General features: G+C 43.5%; 1 protein-coding gene and 1 non-coding gene across 4 annotated transcripts in view; both read left to right on the top strand.

Moving 5' to 3' along the window:
- The first annotated feature begins 2,358 nt into the window (after positions 1–2,358).
- NFE2L2 (NFE2 like bZIP transcription factor 2) overlaps positions 2,359–21,725 on the top strand; it is a 30,469-nt gene continuing 11,102 nt past the window's right edge. The window contains exon 1 of one of the 3 annotated variants that reach the window (XM_010991198.3): positions 2,359–2,559. In XM_010991198.3, coding sequence (XP_010989500.1) covers positions 2,515–2,559 — 45 coding nt within the window. In that variant the 5' untranslated portion in view covers positions 2,359–2,514. Of the gene's footprint in view, positions 2,560–3,223; positions 3,728–21,725 lie in introns of those variants that run through there. The other 2 variants (XM_031451712.2, XM_031451711.2) reach the window with 2 other exon arrangements.
- Positions 17,347–17,418, top strand: TRNAT-AGU (transfer RNA threonine (anticodon AGU)). The gene has a single exon. It is a non-coding gene; the product is annotated as a tRNA-Thr (tRNA).

Raw genomic sequence — 21,725 nt, 5'->3', positions numbered from 1 at the left:
GTGAAATAAATGGATCATCATTATCCAAACTTCATATACTTGGAAGGCTTACCTGATGATGGTTGGTTTTTATGAGAACTCTGGAGCTACGTATTACAATTCTGACATGTTTCAAGCATACTTAGAGGGTTCTCTTTCCAAAGATGGCAAAGAATTCAGACATCAATGGAAATATACAAGGGTTAGTAAAATGTGAAACAAATTGAGGGAAAAAATAAAATAGCCAGAAGAACCTGGCAGTAAAAAGCACTCCCATGGCACCAGGACAGGAGAGAAAACCCAGCATTCTCCTGGAGCTTCTCAGTGCAGAGTTTCTGTGCCCCAACACCACAATAAATAAGTTTAGAAGGCAAGCCTAGGTTTTCATGTGAATACAATCTCACTTCAGAGTTCTGCAAAGACCAAGAACCTCCCTGACATCAGTGATCTGAGACTGGGGTTCCCTGTGCTTATGCTGAACCACCATTCAACGCCAACTCCTTTCCCTAGCTGTTTCCTTCATTTTTCTTAAACATGTTCAGACTCTTATCATATTGTTCTCCTCCCTTTGAAAATATGTACTCTGCAGGTGCCTGAAATAACATACTCACAGTAATTGCAGTTTTGCATAAGTAAAGGTTATTTCATTCAGTCTAAACTCAATGGAAATTTGTTGCTTAACAAGGAAATACCAAACCCTTTATAAACTCCTGGAGGGCAGCAACCATGTCGTATGTGACTTTGGTATCTCCTACCTCCTGGGCTCTTGCCTACCTTCTCAGATGTACTAGTTTTAATAGGTAACTTGAATTGTTAACAATATACTCATGTGCTCTTCTTTGACGCAGATATGTCATTTCATTGTCCCTGCATGTTTCAGGTCAGATTCACTGTAAGTAATTTCTTCTGAGCTTGTTGTTAGTGTGCAGATCATTTTGCAGGCTTTTCACATAACAGCTGAAGGACTTTAATTCAAGTTGAAGAAGCTTACTTCAATTACAAGCAATTAATTTAGGCTTCACTTACCTCAAGGAATATTTGAACATATATTACATGTATATCCTGGGAGTGTCAAATTATGCAACCAAGAGAAACTAAGTTCTTCGCAGTTTTTTGGGCGTTGGTCTGCTATAGTCAGGCTTTTTGTTTTTCTTTTTGGCGTCAGGTTTTTGAATGAAATAGTAAAACCACTGCCAGGCACTGTCTGCTTCACCTGGTTTTGCAGAATTCTAAGTTAGAGACTGAAAACCAGTCTTGTTAAAGAGTTAGAAAGATTGTTAATGCATAAGAGAAAAAAACCATTTATCTATTTTCTTTTAAATCATAAAATTTCACAATATTCCTGTTCTCAAGTACTTGAAGTTTTCTCTGTGCAATGATTAATTTTTAAATAATTGTTTTTAAGTGAAATGTAATATTCATTGTAGATTTAAAACATAAAGTAACAAAGAGAAGAATCATTTGTGATTCTACAACTATTAATATCTTAAGGAACAACTTTTAATTTTTTTTTTCTAGGACATGTTTTCGCAGAACGGGGCCACACCATAGTTTTATAGCTTGGTCTTTTGTATTTTTAGTTCAATTACATCGTAGATTATGGCATATTGTAGTATTGCACAGGAATTAAACGACGCCGTCTGCGGTGTAAAGTGTGTTCGCTCTGGTGGGAAAAGAAAGCTTTTGGTGGGCAACACGTACCATTTCCGACCAAAAGAGACTTCTCCGCTTGCGCTTGGCAACTTGAGCCTGGCGAGAGTGCAAGCGCGTGGGAGTAAGTGGAGGGTGTTCAGGGTCACGGCGAGCACGAGCTCCCCGCGCGGTCCATATTTCCCCTGGGCAACTCCCACTGGCCCCGGCCCCAGCCCCAGAGGGGAGCCAAGGCGAGAGGGGCAGCGGCCGGTGCGCACTGCCTGGGGTCCCAGCCTCCGGCCCCCGCCCCCGGGGCTGGCGCCACTCTCCCGCGGTGGGGTGAGATAAAGTGGGGAAAGGTTCGGCAAGTCCAAATCATGGAGCGCAGCTCCGATACCCGCGCCTTCGCCGGGTCTCCAGGCGTGTTTGTTCCAACTGTTTAAACTGTTTCATAGCGCCCGAACCCGAGCGACCTTCGGCAAACAATTCTTAATCCAGCGGGCGGAGAGCATTAGCTGTATTTGCGAGGAGGGCAAATAGAGAGCGGGGACCAGGGAGCTAAGGCAGCCCTCCTCCGGGGACCCCGCCCGCCCGCAGCCCTTTCCCGCCCCTGGACAGCCAGCTTCTTGCGTCAGCCAGGGCGGGGGTGGGGGATTTTCGGAAACTCTGCCGGCTCAGCCAGCGGGGGAAGGAAGGGCCTGGGCTCTTGCCACGCCCTCGCGGGGCGGGAGGCGGAGCGGGGCAAGGGCCCGGCCTGCGACTCGGGTCGAGTCTCGGAGAAAAGAGTGCTTAGGATCCCGGAGGAGCCGCCGCCGCCTCTAGTGCCGCCCTGTCCGAACCCTGCCTGGGCAGCCGGGACAGGGCCGCCGTCGGGGAACCCCAGAGCACGGTCCCCAGCTCAGCATGATGGATTTGGCGCTGCCACCGCCGGGACTGCCGTCCCAGCAGGTGCTGCCCCGGCCCTCGGGGCCCTTTGGTAGTGCCAGGACGGGGGCGGGGGCGGGAGAGAGTCGTGGTGCGGGAAGGACAGCCGCAGCCGGCCTCTCCTCCCGTCTGTGACCGGAGCCAGGACTGCTGCGGCCGCGCGCGCACTGGAACCGCTGCGCCTGCGCTGGGGCGGGGAGAGGGGAGTGGGGACCCAGCCCGGTGGTGCGACTGACCACGCGCCCGGGGTCCCCGAGGGCTGCTGGGTTGGAGTTGGGGGGCTACACCCACGCGCATGGGGCGAGGAGGCGTCTGTAGCCGCGCCCTAGGCCGCCAGAGCTGGGACGCCGGAGCCCCGGCTAGCCCCCCTCCCGCGTTTGAGCGGCCCAGAGGCAGCCGGGCAGGAGGGGGCGGACGCTGGCGGTCTGAGCCGGCGCGGCCCGGCCCTTCCGGGGTTGCACGGCTCCCCCGCCTCGGAGCTGGCAAAAATGTGCCTAGTCACGGGGCCATTCTCGGGGGAGCTGAGGTCTCCTCCGGGCTGGGACTCGGAGCCCCTCTTCTGCCGCCGCCCCCGGCCCCACGAACTCTGCGGGCGCTGGCTGCAGCGCCATCACCCCGCTTGGCCGTCCAAGGGTGCTCTTTAGCCAAGTAATCAGTCCAGCCATCGCTGGACTAAGATCGCTCTTAGGCGTCTTGTCGAGAATGCCCAGCCCCCAGGGTGGGGCGGGAGGCGATCAACGAAGTGCTCTGCGTGCTCTGATGCCCCGACGTGCGGTGGCCGTATTCGGCCCAGCGCGCTACCCCGCCCGGAGGGAACAGTTCGGACCCAGACCCCGGGTCGGCCCCTCGCAACGCGCGGGTAGATGCCGGCGTGGCGGCGGACTCTGAGGTCGGAGTCGCCTGCGCTCCGTGTTTCTGGATCCTCGCACGGTGTCTCCCAGTGGCGCACGCCGCGTGCGTGGCCTCGGCCGCCGTGACAGTGGCCGGTTGGCTGTCACGGCGGCCCTCAGTTGGCCCTTTACTGCTTTATAGCGTGCAAACCTTGCCGCGCAGGGGCCAAGGGACAAGTTGGAGCTGTTGATCTGTTGCGCAATTGTTATTTTCCCCAGGGCGGCTTTGTCTTGGATCTAGCCTTTCAGAATTGCAATTCCAAAATGTGTAAAGCAGGATATTCTGTTCTGTGCTGTCAAGGGTAAGAGTTTCGAGTGTAAATTAGATTTCTATTGTTTTTAAGCTGTTACTAAGTTTTTTGCTTTCATATAGTCTCCTTTGGCTGCTTTATATGGTTTTGCTTTTCTGCAAAAAATCGAGAATTTGCCTCGATTTCTTAGCATGTTCTTTTGCGAGGGCAGAGGGTGGGACAGTTGTGTCTCATAATGCTTTGTTAACAAGTTCTGTAAATTGTCACAAAAGTGAGGTTTCTGTTCATACTTTGTAGGGACTTTTAAAGAAGTTTTTATTTACAAAATTTTTTGTTGTTGTTAAGTGGGTTCTTTGGAAAAATATTTGGTTTAAGGAAATGTGTAACTTATTAGAAATGGTAAATATATTCTCTTAAACGTCAAGTTTTAGACTGATCCTGAAGATCTAAAGTAAGGTTTTAAGCTATTGACAGTGTACTAATTGTGCTTTTTTTTTTTTTTTTCTTTAAAGCTGTTTGTCTTGAACTTTCCCTCAGTAATCATTAGGATTGTATAACCCCGGTCCCCACTAGTATGAAGCAGTAAATTGTGCTTTCTGATTTAGCTGCAGTTCAAAAGTAATCTGTATAGCCATTTCTTTAATAATTTACATGACCAAAGGATATATGATACTAATCGACTTTAGTTTTTCTAAATTCAGGAATGTAGCCTAGAGTGTTATATTATTTTTAAATTTTTTTCTTCCTTTACTGTGTAAGTTAACTTTCCATATACAAAAGCAGGTAAAGCATCTGTACTTTTTCCTCTTTTTAATGTGAATTTTCCAGTTATGTTAAGGTAACGACTTTTCCACCTTGTAATCAAACATCAGTTTGCATATTTGAAGACTATAAAAAATAAAATGAAATGAAATTTAGAATCAGCTTCACACCTGTAACTCTAATTCATATTAAATCTTCGTAGTCCAGAAGGATTTGAACAAGGAGTCAAAAGTGGATTCTAGTGAGGAAGGTATATAGCTCACTGGTAGAGCACATGCTTAATATGCTCAAGGTCCAATCCTGAGTACCTCCATTAAAAAAAAATAATTAGGCGGATTCTAACCTTTTGTCAAGGAAACTCCAGGTGTGAGATGGTACTGGGATAGTTTTTCAACCTCTGTATGGAGGAGGTGTTGAAGGGCAGTAGGGAGAGTTTTAGATTCTATATTTCCATTAGGTGGAAGGAACCATCCATTGCTTTTTTCAAGGGTGTCCTGTAGAGAAACGGTATTTTTGTATATGAGGGATGAAGTTGATCTTGGACTAGACAGATAAGATTATTTTTAAAGAAAAATAGGAGAGGCTACTCATCTCCTGAACGAATGTTAACCAAAGAACAACTTGACTTTTCAGATATGTGAAAAGTCTCTCGGCAGATTGTGGAAGATTGTAGGAGGATAAATACATAATAACTTGGGTCATTTTGGAATCTTTCTTTCTTGTTGACTTGGGTTTTTATAAACAATGCTGCAAAAAACCAAAAACCTGACTTTCTTTAGGATTACCAGGAAGAATTGAAAGCCAAATACTCTTTTTTCTTAATATTTTTATTCAGGATGAATTATACTTGCAGAACTGCATGAGTAAAAGAACTCTCCAAGGACTATAAGCACATTTATTTCTGGGAATTTCCTGTCTACTGGCTGAACACACTTAAAGGGGGTTTTGCATAAATAATATTTACTCTTTAAATTTTCCTTAGTCTGGGATTAACTTGTCAGTGTAAACTCTTGGGTTCAGGAAGAATTTGGCACTAACCAGCAGCACGATAATTGCTTCACACACATAATTTCACAGTAACCGCATGGGAAATACTATTATCTCCAGTTTCTAGGTGAGGAAAGAGGCCTAGAGTGGCCAAGAGTCCTGGTTAAAGTGACCCGGCTATTGAGTGGTGGAGGTGGGATTCAAACCTAGGTAGTCTGACTTCAGAGCTACGTAGAATGACTCCATTTCCAAACTGGACCAGGACTAGTTAAACTATAAACAGGAGGAAATTCTCACACTTTAAAAATGGTTTAAATTGAAAAAAGCTAGAAGGACAGACAGGAATTAAAAAGATTAACCTCTGTACCTTTTCCACTTACCAAGAAATTTAATAACTGTGTGTGAGTGGGTAAATACATGTCAATGGAATCGCCCCATGGGAGCTTTTTAAGGCAGATGTTGAGGCCTGGTGGGGTTTAATTCAGAGAGGCTGGGCCTTTTTTTTTTTTAACATAACAATAGTTTTAAAAATTCCTGCTATTTCAGCATTGTCTTAGATTCTGCCTCACATTTTTCAGGAACGGTTTTCCTTTTTCTTAATTCAAACTTTTTAGCTACTGGAGTCTTTTGTTTCCCTTGTTACTTGGTATATTCCCATGTTCCATTGGCTCTTTTTATTTTGAAGTAGTGATCAGAAGTAAGTCTGGTAGTGCAGATGTAGGTGTATATGTTGGAGAGTGGGACAGGCCTAGTTAAACCAGGTTGAAGGAAAGTGGGGAGAATTTGAGTTGAAAACAGCTGGTAGAAATCTGTTGGTTCAAATTAAACACTAATCTACTTTGGCGTTTCTGAATTGAAGCAAGAAATTGAAGAGCGCAAGTCTGTCTCATCGAAGTTAAAGGGGTTTTGAGAACAGTCGATTTCAGAATTAAATACTTTATTTTTTAGTCTTATCGTTAAATAAATTGTTTTCAGAATTATTGTCTTAATTATCTGAGATAAGGATACTGCAGGATTTCAGTGGATGATTTGCCTAAAAGTTGTTCTGAGTAGACCCAGGGTATTTAAAAGCCTGGTCCAGCCACTTCTGAAAGTTTGCAGCAGTCTGTTGCACACTAGGTTACAGGAGGACAAATTTGCACATTGCTATTCAGCCCTTCACCTATGACTGTGTGTCTTAAGTTTATTGTAAAATGGAGACTGGGGTTTATATTTTGATGATGAGATTTCAGGAGTTTTTAAAATTTCATTGCCATCTGCTTTTAAATATGCTCCAACAAACATTTATTAAATGGGCTCTAAGATACAGGCTAAGGCTTCTTTCGTTGATATTGGTATATTTTCTGGAAAGGAAAGCAAAAATATGTTGAAGTGCATAAAATTTACATTCCTAAACAGTATTAGAAAAACTCAAGTGGTCTTACATGAACTTTCCCTGCTAAAATGAAACAAGACTAGGTGTGTAGAGTTGAGGTTAATGGGTGCTTAGCATGCACAAGGTCCTGGGTTCAATCCCCAGTGCCTCTATTTAGAATGAATGAATGAATCAATCTAACACCCCCCACCCCCCAAAAAAACCCCCACAAAAGCAAAAAAATGAAACAAGACTGCCAAACAAAATCCCACACTGACAAAATTGGGAGTTTTCTCTGTCAGCCCCTGCTACAGTTAACACTTTTTAATTGTTAGGATGAAGAATTTTAGGGACCACTGAGGATGAGAAGCACTTTTAACCTGTTGGTTTTATGGCATGTGTCATGTTAACACTTGTGTGTCACAAAGCCTTACATACAAAAAACCTTTCCGTGTATATGTGAGCATGTAAGTTTATTTGGTCCAAATTCTGGTAGAAGTGAAGACAAATCCAGGTTGTAAGAAGTATTTAGAGCACCGAGACCATCGTTCAAAGGCCCTGTTGATAAATGAGAGTCATAATCCATCAACAGCCTGTGTTCTGAAGGATTAAAAAAATGTCCTTGGCGATGCTCAGTAGTCATTCCTTTCTCACAAGCTTGGCAGTTGAGACTCTGGGGCCTGTGGTATCGGCAGCATACTGACGATCTGAACTCTCCAATGCTTTTCTTCAAGTCAGATTGGGGAAGAAAAGGAAACTATTGGATAATTTTGGCTTCAAAGCCTCCTTCTGAACCTAGAGTTTTAATTTTCTGCATTAGACTATTCTCTTTAATCTCCTTTAAAATTTCTGCTGTTTGTCTTAACTACAGTTTTTTTCCTCAACAGCTAGACTTTCTCAAGTTCCTTGAGAACTGGGCATAGGATTGATATTTCTTTTTTTAACAGCTTTATGAGATAAAATCCCCAAACTGTATATATAGTCCACCCATTTCAAGTGGACAGTTCAGTGAGGGAGCATACCAGAGTGGTACAAGCATCACCACAGTCCATTTTAGAACATTTTCATCGCCCCAGAAAAAAAACCCCATTCCCATCAGCAGTCACTCCCCATTTCCCTTCCACTCCCTTAGTTCCTTGTAACCTCATCTATTCGCTGTCTCTATGGATTTGTCTCCTGGATATTTCATAGAAATGGAATCATAACACATGTAATTTTGTGTGATTGGCTTCTTTCACTTAACATGTTTACCAGGTTTGACCATGTTGTAGCATGAATCAAACGTACTTTTTATTGCTGAATACTATTCCATATGGATATACCACTTTTTTCCTCCAGTCATCAGTTGATGGACTTTTGGGTTGTTTCCACTTTATACATAATTTTTTTGTTCCCTATAGCAATGTTCCTTAAAATTTGCTGTATGTTAGAGTCATTGGTATTTAAGATACTGATGCCCAAGCCATATCCTTCATTAAATTAAAATCTCTGAGGGTGGGACTCAGGCATCAGTAATTTTTCAAGCTTCTGAAGGAATTCCATTGTGCAGTCAGTTTGAGAATCAGTGCCCTGGAGAATCTAGCTCAGTGCTTCGTGCCCATGGAAGGTATTTACATAGTGATACAGACAGTCTGGTTAGGATGTCTTAATTCATGAAAGGATGTGTTTTTATATTTGCTCACTGACCTTCACAACCTTATGATTAACACTTAAATCAGGGAACTGTGTTTTAAGGTGCCTGGTTAATGTTTGAAATTCAGTAAATATAACTTGAGCTCTTTAATCCCTCATGGCGATTTGAGTGATGATTCTGTTATTAAAAGATTTCCTCCAAGTGGGTCAGTAGAATTTTTCTGTTTCCTTAGGAGTATGGCCTGGAACAATGCACAATGTAGATTATTTGGGAATCACATAGAAAAGGCAATGAGGACAGAACACAGACATGGGAGAGGGTGGAGAGCCTGGAGGCCAGGCCAGGATACTGCCCTCCTCTCGGAAGCTCTGAGCTCTGCATTCCTGGGCCTCATCGTCTTCCTCTATTAAAAAAAATAAAAACCTGAAATCTACAAGGCCACTTTTAGCAACTCAGCATTTTGATTTTCTGTATCTGCTCGGTAAAGTCAGCTTCATATTCTGAGCACAGTGGTTACCGTTTGTATTCAGCTGAATGGTTTCTTGTTTACATAGTTGGATACTGGGGCTAACTTCCGAATTTTGTGTGTGTGTGTGTGTGTGTGTGTGTGTGTGTGTGTGTGTGTGTGTGTGAGTTACACTGCAGCAGTCCCACTTGAGGGTGTGGTTCAGGGCTTTGTGAAGCTGTCTCAGCCCTGCCTTGCAGACAGGGTAGGAACAGGCCCAGCAGGGAGTGGGCGCCCCCACCAGCCACGGCCTCTCCCCAGTGTTGCCAGGCCCCTCTTTTGTGCAGCCCAATTCCTGTCCTGCCGTGGCCATCACCCCACCCCATTGGAGGGGTCCATTCAGTCTCCCCTCGGGAAGCTGCCTGCTTTTCAAACTCAAGACATCAGTAATTTGAAATTCTTTTAACTTGTTCCTCCTATTAAATCCTATTTAAGATTTAAAATACAGTATTCTCTTCTTGTTTTGCGCTGAATATATGTTTAAATATCTTAAAACAGAAGAGTTTTGGTGTTAACATTTAGGCCATGTGCAGTGCACACTTGTGTTTCAGTGAATCATTTTTCCCATTAAATGTGCTTTTCCCTTTTCAGGAATGTAGCTGATGTTTAGGGTGGGTTAGTACCATCTCCTCACAGCTACTCCACGCCCCAGTGTCTGTGTGAGGCAGGGACGGTATTAACTGTGTATGTAGGTGGTCTGCTGATAAATGGAAGAGAAACTTGCTTTACTCCAGACTTGACAGTCTTTGATCTGCTTTGCTTCAGCACCAAATTGTAATAGCACATGTGGATGTAAAACCCAACCTTTTCCCAGCCTGAGGGGTTAGAATACAGGGAGATATGATTTTGCGGGTTCTGCTGCCTTCCATGAACAGAATAGGAACGGGGGCATGACCCCTGATGGCAGTGCACACCTGTGGCAGGTGCCCGAGGGGTGACTCAAGAACCAGAGCTCCTTGCTGGTCTGTTTTACAGCCCTTGAGTTGGGGAGTCTTGCTGCTGTGTTGTGAGAGTGTTGAAGAATCATGAATTTTTTTGACCTAGGGCCCCTCCCCCATTATTTTAACCATTGTAGTCCTGGTCATGAAAACCACCAAAAATAAAAACTGTCTGTTTTTTTACTTGCAATAGGAAAAATTGCCAATTTTCGAAGAAGCCATTTTTGTTTTTGATAATTCTCAATGCAGCAGGATTAACTAACTATACATTGAGAAACCAGCCACTAAGGACAGGACCAGGACAGTTTGCTTTGTGCCCTCGGGCTCCCCACCCACCCCCCAGCTCCGGTGTTCTCCCTCTGCTGGTTCCAAGCTGAGACCAGGTGGAGAATGAGAACCATCCTGTGGGTCCAGGTTCTTTCTTCTCCAGAGACAGAGGTTCACCCTCTGCTGGAAACTACTAGTTGCGTGCTTGGGAGAATCCTTGATGCAGTGGATTGAGGTGGTGGGGGTTGGGAGTGTAAAGGGGAAGAGTTTGGGAAGAAAAAGAAACCTAGTTCAAAGGATTCCTTTTACTGGACCTGGGAGGGATACAGCTTTTTGGACTCTGTAAAACTTCAGTTTGTTCTTCAACATGCACTTAGGTCATCCTCCCTGTGAGAAAAGGAAAACCACTTTTGAGTATTTACTTGTGTTGTAAACACTCACTCTCTTTAGTTCTTTTAACAACTCTGTTAAGGTAGGTTTTGTCATTATTGAGAAAACTCTTTGGAAAGGTTAAGAGGCCATCCAGAGTTTGGTTGATACGGGTGATGGAAGAGCTGAGAAGTCAGACAGACAACCCAGAGATGCCCAGCCTCAGGAAGCCACTTAACCACCCCTGGGGCTGGAGAGATGGAGGAGGTAGAATTTCAGGACTGGGCCTGCCCTCTAGAAGCTGGCATGTGGCACTGAGATAGGAGCTGGGACCATGGAGAGGGGGGCCCTTCCTCCTACCCTCCAGCATCTCTCCTGTGTCCCCTGCCTCTCTCTCCTAGACCTTTGGTGGAACATAGTTGGAAGCCCGTTGGCGAGGGAGCCTGGGGACGGAGCCAGGGCAGGATGGACAGGGATCTGGAGGCCACGGGCAAATGACCAAAGCAGTTGCATAGCTGGTAAGAGCTAGAGCCGGGACTGGAACCTTCTTTGCCATCCAGGTCCTTGCACTTTTCTCCCAACCATCTTCTCAGGAATCTTAGGTCAGACCTGGTGCTTTGCCTTTGGGGCTCTTGTCACACCTGCTTGGAGGTGAGTTGCATGGGAATCCCATAGACCATGGGGCCTATTTTATTCTGACTTTCACGGAACATTCTCTGCTATGTATTGCCTCTGGTTAGTGGAGCGCACGTGTGTGACCACAGAGTAATTCAGTACTATTGAAATCTTAGGAATTCCCCTCGAGTGCAGATGGAGGCTCCACGTAGGGAGTTTCCCAGGTTACATAAATGTTCCCACTGTTGGCAGGTTCTGGGTCTCCTGCCCCCATGACGTGCCCCTGGATGCCAGGGCAGGACTAGTTATATGTGGATGATTTTGGTGTTGCTGAAGGACTTGGGCCTCTGGGTCTTGAAATTGGGGAGGTTCAGAAGGAGGGAAAGCATCTTAAGAGCTCGGGAGACCTCACATTTCTTCTGTCGATTCTAATAAATAAAGCCTTTTCTCCCCAGAGATGTGGGTAGAAATGACTCCTTTCATGTGTCCCTGTGGGACTTTGGCAGCCTGGGGCTCCAGAGTGCACGTCACTTGCCCTGTGCTACAGGTTTCCAGAGTTCACTCGATAACAGCACAGTTGTGTCGTAAAGCTTCGGGGACCGCGTGTGTGTGTGTGTGCACGTGCTGGCAGAGATAATAATGGACACTGAGGAAATAGTCTTTCATTTTGGTTCACGTTACCCACTCGCTTGCCACGCTGTGGAGAGAACCAGCCTTTTGATGCTATAAGACATCAGAACAGAGACAATGACAGTTTCATGGGCAAGAAAAAGCTAATATTTACTGAACATCTGCTGGTACTGCACTAGGTCCTGGCCCTGTTCTCTCTTACTTGACCTTGACAGTAAACCTGTGGTGACGGCAGATGCTCACCCTCATTTCACAGACAAGGAAACGTATTCAGTTTAAAGAGGTCAGGTAACTTGTCCAGGGCCATCCTACTCTTGGTGGCAGAACGGGGTTCAGAAGGTCCGAGCTAACTGCTCTCCCTTCCCTTCTTTCTTTCCTTCCTGGTCTAATGACTAACGGTGTTTTCTTAGGTGTAAAGAAGGCGGGACTCCTTTACAAAGATGAGTTAGTGTCCCCGGCTTAAGGAGCTCACTCTGTGTTTATTAAAGGGGGTGCCCCTGGCAAACCGACTAGACTTCTCTTCGGAGGATTGTCTCATGTGATGGGATATTTAGCGTCATTGTGACCACCAAGAAGAGCCGCCCTTCCCTCATCCTCACACACTTCCAGTTGCTCCTAGGTGGTGGCGCCAGCCCCAGTGGAACTGATGCACTGACTTCTAGAGACAATTTGAAATCTCAGGATATGAATGCCTTGTTCTTTGCAGGGAGGCAGGTCCCCACAGTCTTCTCAGATTGCAGCCTGTTCATACTGGGCTAGTGCGAGCGAGGACAGAGAAAGCGATGAAAGCTGTAAAGCCAGAGGGGCCAAGTACATTTCATTTACTCAGAGTGTCCGGTGCTGTAATGCAGAGTGGTTTTATTTGATGCGGTGATTGTTACTGCTGATGTTTACCATTTCTCCAGCCTATAGCTGCAAGGAACCGGTCCTAAAAAGATAAACTAGACTTTTTTTTTTTCTAATTTTCAAGGTGGAATTAAAAGTCATCTGCCATATCTCTGGTTCTTGACTACCTTTTCTACTGGGGACTTTGAAGAGGTCTGGGTACTGAGGGGAGATGGTAAGGGAGGCTACAGGATAATAGAAGAGGTTGAAATATTACGGTGATAGGTTACCACTTTAGAGACAAAGTCTAGAATGAGGGGAAAGTGAGGTTACCCACTTTCCTGTCCTTTTTCTATTATTAGCTATTTCCCTCAAAGAAAATATACTTAATCAGCATTTATATTGACTAACTTATCTTATCCAGGTTCCAGATTCTTTAATGGATATTTGAAAATACTGCCACATTTGCTCTTTGCAAAAAGTCACTTTTGTTGTTAACTTTAAGGGGTGTGTGTTTATAGTTCTTAAGGTATAATATTTCATTTTTAGTAGAGTACCCCAAAAATAGTTTGACGTATTATTATCACTGTGAATGAAGTTAAATAATTTTACTGTGGCTAGTAGTTGGGTCATAAATTATATTAAACATGGTACCTTTGTCACTTAAGTAATTAGAACTCTAGCCTCACACGCCTTAGGTATACAATAAAAAATAAGAGTTCTAAGCCTGAATGCAACTTACTCATTCCACAATTATTTATTGGGTATTAACACGCCCTAGGGAATGTTCAGGACATAAAGTTGTTTTAATCTTCCAAGATAATGTAGCAAATATATTGTCCTACTTGAAGGACATTTGCTTCTCAAATTACCCTCTCTCCTAATTAATCAGTCCCTTTGTTCTTTGTACACCTGGATTATAGGGCATGTTTCATATCATGAGTATAAATTACATCTTTATCTCTTCTGCTTAAGGTGCGACTTCCTCTAGGGTAGGAACTGTATTTTTAGTCATTTTTGTAACTCTGGTGTCTTGGCACTGTGCCTGGTACTTATTTAATAATTGCTCAACAAATGTGAGGGTGAGTCTGTTACTGCCCTCTAGGAACTTGGTATTTATATAAGCTCATTTGTGATATGTGACAGTGCAGAGGAGAAAATGTCTCTTCCAACTGAGGTGCTCAGAGAGGACATCCTGGAGGAGGTGGAGCAGTGTCCACAGGCGAGTTGTACAAACGAGTTGAGGGTGGGAGTGCATTAAAGGAAGGCTGAAACCAGACATGAACTGAGCTGACCTCTGTGGCCTTGTCCTCTCCCAACCCCAACCCCGTCTTTTAGTCTTTGAAGACTGAAATACTTCTTTTATAATAACAACCCCTAAGTAACTCTAGCCTTAAAAAAGGTAGAGTGGTGGGGAACGGGGTGGGGAGAGGGCTAAATTAGGAGTTTGGGATTAACAAGTACACACTTCTATGTATGAAATAGATAAACACAAGGACCTACTGTGTAGCTCAGGGAACTATATTCAATATCTTGTAATAGCCATTAATGGAAAAGAATCTGAAAAAAATATATATATAGCTGAATCACTGTGCTGTACATCAGAAACTAATATTGTAAGTCAACTATACTTCAATGAAAAGAAGAGTGGTGAAGGGAAGGATCTTCTATAACATCCACGAGGGAGATGACACAGCTGAAAACCTTTTACACCTACTGCCCTTGGTGGCTCCCGTGCAATGTCTGATATATAAATAAGTGAGGAGCTTACCTTCTATTTTTCATATAGTAGTTAGACCCAGAAACCTCCCAATTGGATGTGTCTTGTGTTCATTTGACAGCTGCAATAGGAGTTGAATTTATTAACAGCATTGGTACCTGACCCCCGGCTTGTCCTCTGTATTTTAAGGGGCGTTCACATACGAAAAACAGTTCTGTGAGGACAGGTATTACATCTCAGTTCTCCCTGACTGGCCAGAGCCACCCAGACGGCATGTTCGCAGGGAGCCCCAGCAGGCCCTACACCGGGGGAGGCCTGAGTTATTCTGAGTAAGAGTCTCTGTTATTTGAGTGCTTCTGTAATATAAACCAGGGTGGGGTCTTGTTGTCAAGAGGGGGTTCTTCGAGCAAAATCACTTCCACCTCACCGTACTTCAGTTTCCTTGCTCCAGAAGGGTGAGGATTATAATGCTCCCTGCCTTGCAGATAAGTGTGAATGTATGTGAGCTCATGGGTACAAATGCTTGTGATGCAGCAAAAATGGGGAGTGAGAGGAGGGACGTGTCCCAGGTCTGAGTTGAGTCCCTGGGACGCGCCCTGCCAAATGAGGGTCCTTGGCTTCTCAAGAAAGAATTCAAGAGCAAGCCATAGCTGAGCAAAGGTAAATTTATTCAGAGAGACACATACTCCATAGACGGAGTGCAGGCCGTCTCAGAAGGTAAGAGAAAGGCCATGAGGTGCGGGGTTGGGTGCTTAGTTTAAAGTAAAAGTAGATACACACTTGGATGGCAAGGGAGTGAGAGGCCCAGGGCATACTCATTCCATAGACAGAGTGTGGGCCATCTTAACTCAGAAGGGAGACGGCAGCCTCAGCATGGGGTCAACTAGGAAAAAAAAAAAACAAACCGAGATGGGCCACTAGGTGTGGGGGTTGTTAGTTTTTACGGGCTTGGTAACTTCATATGCTAGCAAGTGGGAGGAATTATTCCATCTACTTTGGGGAAGGGGCTGGGATTCCCAGGAATTGGGCCATCACCCACTTTTTGACCTGTTATGATCAGCTTTGACAATACCCTGGCAGCTGTGGGAGTGCCTTTAGCATGCTATTGTATTTTAATGAGCGTATATTGAAGCTCAAGGTCCACTGGGAGTTGAATCTTCCACCATCTTGGTGCTAATTGCTGTGTCATTCTTTTCATGGTTGGGCCCTGCCCCCTTCTTTCTTGTCTCACTTGGAAGAGTGCTGAGCACACAGAAGTGCACAGTAAACGGGCCATTATTACTATGACTTAGATTGTGTCGTACTTACCTTTACTTGGATTTAGAACATCGGCACTGTGATCTTTCATTCTCCAGTCTTAATGTGAAGGCTCACCAGGTACCCATTGTCCTTACATACTTATTTATTGAGTTAATTGAAAAGATTTACCTAAAAATCCTATAGTGATTTTTCAGAGAATGAACTGTGATGTCTCTACTACTTACCATTTCCTTGTTAAGAGGTCCAAATTGCTGCCTGGGGTTTGGCCACAACAGTGGGTACTGTGCATCTTCAAATGTTGTGTACATCTGAAAGCAAGTGAGATGTAATTTCCAAACTCAGGATTAAATCATATCCTTAGTTGGAAGACATAGTACTTTCCCATCACTTAAGCCCCTTCTACCCATTCTTCAGATGACCTTTGCAATAATCTGGTAATTGTGTGGCTCAGTCACTTCAGGGTGATCCATGTAGCCATTATGAGCCCTGTTTGTAACCCAGACTCATACTAGCACCTTCAGGTCACTGAAGTAGCTTTTTGCGAATAATTGCTAACAGTATGAATACAACCTAGTGTACTTGGGAAGGGTTAATGTTCCTATTGTATCCTCAGGAAGTAATTTGCAAAACAGAGGAGTTTGGTTGGATAAAATTCCCCACTGAGGAGTGTGGAGGGCTCACTCTGTAGGTCCCCAGAGCTGAACTGTCACTAGCCACTTGTCACCTTTGAGCACTTGAAAGGGAGCTGGTCTAACTAAGAATCTGCATTTTTAATTTTAATGAATTGTGACTTTAAAAACAGAAGCAGGATAAGATTTTTCTATTAAATGTAACTTTATTCTGGTGGGACTACATTTCATATGATCACATCACAAGAGATTTGTTGTGTATGCTGTGTGTCTTTGTCACTTCTAATATCTCAGTAATTAAAAATTTTGGTTACATGTTAAAACAATTTTTTAGTGTATTGGGTGAAATAAATGTTTAAATTAAATTCACTTGTTTTTAAGTCCACGAAAGATTTTTAAATTACACATGTGGCTTGCATTATATTTCTGTTGGACAGTACCACTTTAGAGCATCTGTTGCAGGTAGCTGAAATTAACTTGTTTTAAAATTCAAAATTAGTTTTCAGACTTATATTTTTGACTTTATAGAACCAGAGGTAGAGGGAGGGATCTTAGGGTTGACCTAACCTAACCCTATCCTTTCACAGATGAAGAAACTGAGGTTAAAAGTTACTGTGAAATGGCATGCCCTAGTCCCAGTTGGAGACCAGAACCTGATGATCTGATAGCCTGCTGCTTTGGGTCCTGGTTTACTTGGTGTTTGAAGCATAGTGGGCGCCGGGCAAGAGGGCTGCAAAGAACTTAAAACTTCCACCAGATCCAGACCAAAGAAAAGGCCTTTGAAAAGAAATTATTTTCAGGCAGTGAGGACAAAGATTTTTTGTGCAGTGCCTACCAAGGGACAGGGTGATCGATTCCATGTTTGACATGTATTTTTGTCGGACAGTATAATGATATTTTCATGAGGAATATTAATTAGGAACAAATAATTCCCACAATTTGTGTGAACATTTACTTTGGAAAACTCCATACATCTGGCTTTCATATTTTAAGAAATTCTTTTACCAAAGCTAGAGATTTAAAATCAGACCTACACACAGCTTTTGTCCTTGAGAAAAAGACTGAGAGCTTCACTTCCTGTGTTTAATGTTTAGGTAGATTGCCTGAGATCATTTGGTAAAAGTTCAGGCCTGATTTGTAGCACTGTTTTCTTATTAGCCAAACTGATTTAGAGGGGGAGGTATAGCTCAGTGGTAGAGTGTGTGCCTAGTGTGCAGGAGGTCCTGGGTTCAATCCCCGGTACTTCCATCAAAAATAAACCAACAAACAAACCTAATTACCTCCCCCCTCAAAAAAAATATTAAAAAAAAAAAAACTGATTTAACACATTGATTGCCAACTGTGGGTTGGGTGCCTCTGAGGACAAACAACTGTCACCCAGATTTGGGTGATGTGGCGATCACTATGTTAAAGGAAGGAGCCACTGACAACTGCAGTGAGCAAGCACCCTTAGAGCGAATCAGAATTCCAGTTCTATTTTGAGGAGTGGAGGAGGAAAGGGAGGCATTGTGATTTACTCAACTGTGATTTGATTTATGGCTCTGCCATCCGGTTTAGAGAGGCTGCTTCTGCTGCAGATGCAGCTGATAAGCCACGGACCTTTGATATTGAACCTTTCTGAACCCGTTTCTTCATGTCACTAATCTTCACACAGAGTAGCGTGAGGATTGAGTGACAATATGATGTAAGCGGAAGTGTTTTGTGCTCTGAAAGCACTACAAGTGTAAGGGCTTTCTTTCTCCCAGGAGATGTAGAACTGTTTCTGTAACTGTTTCTCACTTGGTCTTGGTGAGTCCTTGGATGGGTCAGTCAAATTTGGAATGTGGGTACACGGCCTTGACCCCATGATTTGGGAGTTCTTCGGGGTCCGCTTAAACTTAGAGCCACTTTTGCTCTTTGTAGGGGAGACTTAGCTGTCTGAAATCAGGGCTTAGAAATGGGAGGCTCTTAGTCCTATTGTATGGAGCATGGGCACAGCCTTTAGACACCACCCAGGGCTTAGAGTTTAGGAGTAGGGAAAGGAAAGTTCTCTGCAGAAAAATGCAGGACCCAGACTTCGATCATACAACAGAGTTTTATAGGCTGTTAATTTGGCTGTAGGGTTGAATGCCACACAACAGTTTTGTACAAGTCTGTTTTCAGAGTAATTCCTAATATTTCATGAATTTAAGGAACAGACATTGCAATAGGAAAGTGTAGTTTGAAATCTGATTTTTGTCAGTTGACCAGATGACCCCTCCTGGGTTCCACTCAGTCAGATGAGATCTAGGGCCAGTTACCCATTTAGCATCTCTGAGCCTCGGGATCCTCATTTATAAACCTGGGCTTTGAACTGTGGTCTCCAAGATCCTTAGTCAGTTGTGTGTGCTTAATGTAATTTAATGGCCAACAGACATGTTCCTAAGAGACACATTCCTAGACAGAATTCCTTTTCCTGGTCTTTAAAAAGCTGGCAGATGGGGCAGCCTTGCTGGACTTGCTTTTTCTTTTATAGATTATATTCCATTTAAAGTTATTTTAAAATATTGGTTATATTCCCTGTGCTGTACAATGTATCCTTGTAGCTCACTTATTTTATGCGTAGTAGTTTGTAACTCTTAATCCTCATCTCTTATTTTGCCCCTCCTCCTCCCCTCTCTTCACTGGTAATGACTAGTGTGTTCTCTGTATCTATGAGCCTGTTCTATTTTGTTACATTCGTTTGTTTTATTTTTTAGATTACACACATAAGTGAAAATATAACAGTATTTTGTCTTTCTGTGTCTGACTGACTTCACCAAACGTACTACCCTCCAGGTCTATCCATGTTGCTACAAATGGCAAAATTTCATTCTTCTTTATGGCTGAGTAGTATTCCATTTGTGTGTGTATACATACACACATACACACCATATCTTTATCCATTCATCTGTTGGCAGACACTCGGTTGCTTCTATATCTTGGCTGTTGTAAATAGTGCTGCATTGAACATTCAAGTGCATATATCTTTTCAAATTGTTTTTGTTTTCTTCTGATGTATGCTAAGAGGGGAGTGAATTGCTGGGTCATATGGTAGTACTGTTTTTAGTTGGACTTGCTTTTTCTTTGAAGTTTATCTTGTCATTTAGAGGCTGGGGTTGCTGATTTTGCCTGTCATGCTTGAGTGTTTCACCTGTTGAGACTTTGCCCTGTCTGTGAGCACCATGGCCTGTACATTTCTTGCCCCTGCAGATGTTTTGCCAGCTGCAAAGGCACCAACCAAGGTTGGCTTGGCTGGACGTAGACTGGAGATGAAAGAAATGCTGTTTGCTGGCCAACTGACTGTATGTACAGTTTATTCTCCTCTGTATCTTTAATTTTATTGTCTTGTCTTTAAAAATAGTGGAAGGGCTGATTTTGAAATGGTTCTGGAATTAATATAGGAGACATTGTATCAAGAGTTGCTGTGTATCTATTGAGTGGGTACCATGTGCCAGTATGCTTCGTGCAAGATGTCAAGGACACACGAGTGGGGAAAAGAGTGGGGAAATGGGCATCTTGCATTACTGGTGAGGATGTAAAGGGTTCAGCCTCTGAGGAGAGCTATTTGGCAATATCTATCAAAATTAAAAATGCATAAACTCTTTGACCAGCAATTCCACTTCTAAGTATCCCACAGATAATTCTTACACATTTGTGAAATGATTTATGTACAAGGATATCCATTATAGCATCATGTATAATAGCAAAAGATTAAAAATAACTTACAAGCCAGTGAGGGACTGGTTAAATAATTGTATTATTAAATTATATTATTATTATATTACATCCTGATGATGAAATACTGCTCAGCCATTAAAAAGAATGGAACACCTCCATGCCCTGATGTAGAACCATCTTGGAAATGTATTAAATAGGGAGAAATAAGTGTGGAACACTGCGATTATATGCTACTTGTGTGTGTGCCTGTGTGTGTGTGTGTGTGTGTGTATTTAATAGAATATCTTCCTAAGAACACACAAAAAAACTGATGCCACTGGTTGCCTTGGGAAAGAGTAACTGGGAGGGTACTTTTGCAGCGTTTTAATTTTATACTATTTACAGGTGCTCTCTCTTTAAAAAAACATTCTCATGCCCTGAAGGAGTTTGCTAAGTTTAATCAGACCATTGTAAGAAAGCTGAGATAAGATACACAAAGTACAGGTAAAAACTGGCTTGATGGGAAAATTGATTTAAATGCTAAGCTCTCCATGTGCAGTTGACTGGATTTGCCGTGAGTTGGGACAGGCAGGCCTGAGCTTCTGCAGGGCCAACTTCCAAGCCTTGGTGTCCCACCCCAGGAGAGGGCACGGGCTAGATTAGTCTATAGACCTTGTCCTGTGTTGGTGGGACGAGCCCACAGGCTCAGAATTAGTTGTGGGTTGGGGTCCTGGTGCTGCCGCTTGCTGAACATGTGATTTGGGACAGGGTTGCTTGATGCCCCAGACCTAAATATGTTCATCTGTAAATGAGATAAACTACCCTTCTCATGCTGTGCAGTGAGGCTCCACTGCCTGCAAACACTCCTGCAGACCAAGAAGCATTCTGCTAACACCCTTGAAATAGGAGCTGTGGGACACCTGGAGGCTGGCAAGCTGGAGCCAGAGGTGATAATTAAAAAATTAAAGTGAAGCAAAAATGTATCTTTTTCCCTCTGACAACTTGGCACTAGTTGTTAGATGTAAAATTATTAAAGTAGACAGTAGTAGTTTTGGAATCCTTGGCCTCTAACCTTGGGGAAAGTGATTTCTCTAGACCTGTTTCCCTGTTTCAAAAATGAAAGGGGCTGTCTGCGTACTCTGGTCCCCCCCAGTTGCCACATTTCATGACATTGTGGCATTAGTGTAATTCCCATCTTGGCTGAGATAAGTCATGCTGACCAAAAAGTCCACATGGGAGGAGGAAGTCTCTGAGAATTTTCCTTGTGCTGGAGAATCTGAGCCTCTGGGGGAAAACACTGCCTCCATCAAGAGAGGAGACCAAGAAGGCAGAGTGAGTGGAGATGGATTGTTTGTCTTCTCTACCGTTTGGGAAAACCCAATTTAACCCTTGTTTAGTGGGTAGAATGCTCATGGAGCTGTGATGGGTGTACTCTGTGTCACCTGTCACTCCTCTGTGAGGTCTTCCTGTGCAGTTTAGTGACACTTCACTCTGTGCTGCCTTGGCTGCTACATGTGTCTCAAAATTAAGATCAGAGACAGTCCCTTACTTATCTGTGTGTCCCTAGCACCTTGCACAGTTCCTGGCACCTGAGAGGTGAGCTACACAAATGGCGTTGGATGGGTAGATGGATTAATGATCCACTTAGGTACGTACACTGATCTCATTAATCTTGACGGCCACCTTTATTTTATATATCACCATGCTGGTAAAGTGCTGTTTTAGCCAGTAGCTCATTATTTTGAGAAATATTTCATACTTGAAAAAGTTCACAATAAAAAAAAATTAAATAGGACCCCTTCACTGAATATATTTTAATAGGATATGGGGAAAAAAAGCTAAGTGTTTTAGTCTTATATTACAGTATATAATATACACATATCTAAGATTCATCACTG

This window comes from Camelus dromedarius, chromosome 4, assembly GCF_036321535.1.
Source record: "Camelus dromedarius isolate mCamDro1 chromosome 4, mCamDro1.pat, whole genome shotgun sequence".
Lineage (NCBI taxonomy): Eukaryota > Metazoa > Chordata > Mammalia > Artiodactyla > Camelidae > Camelus > Camelus dromedarius.
The sequence above is the reverse complement of the archived record's forward strand: the minus strand, read 5'-3'. Positions and strand labels throughout refer to the sequence as shown.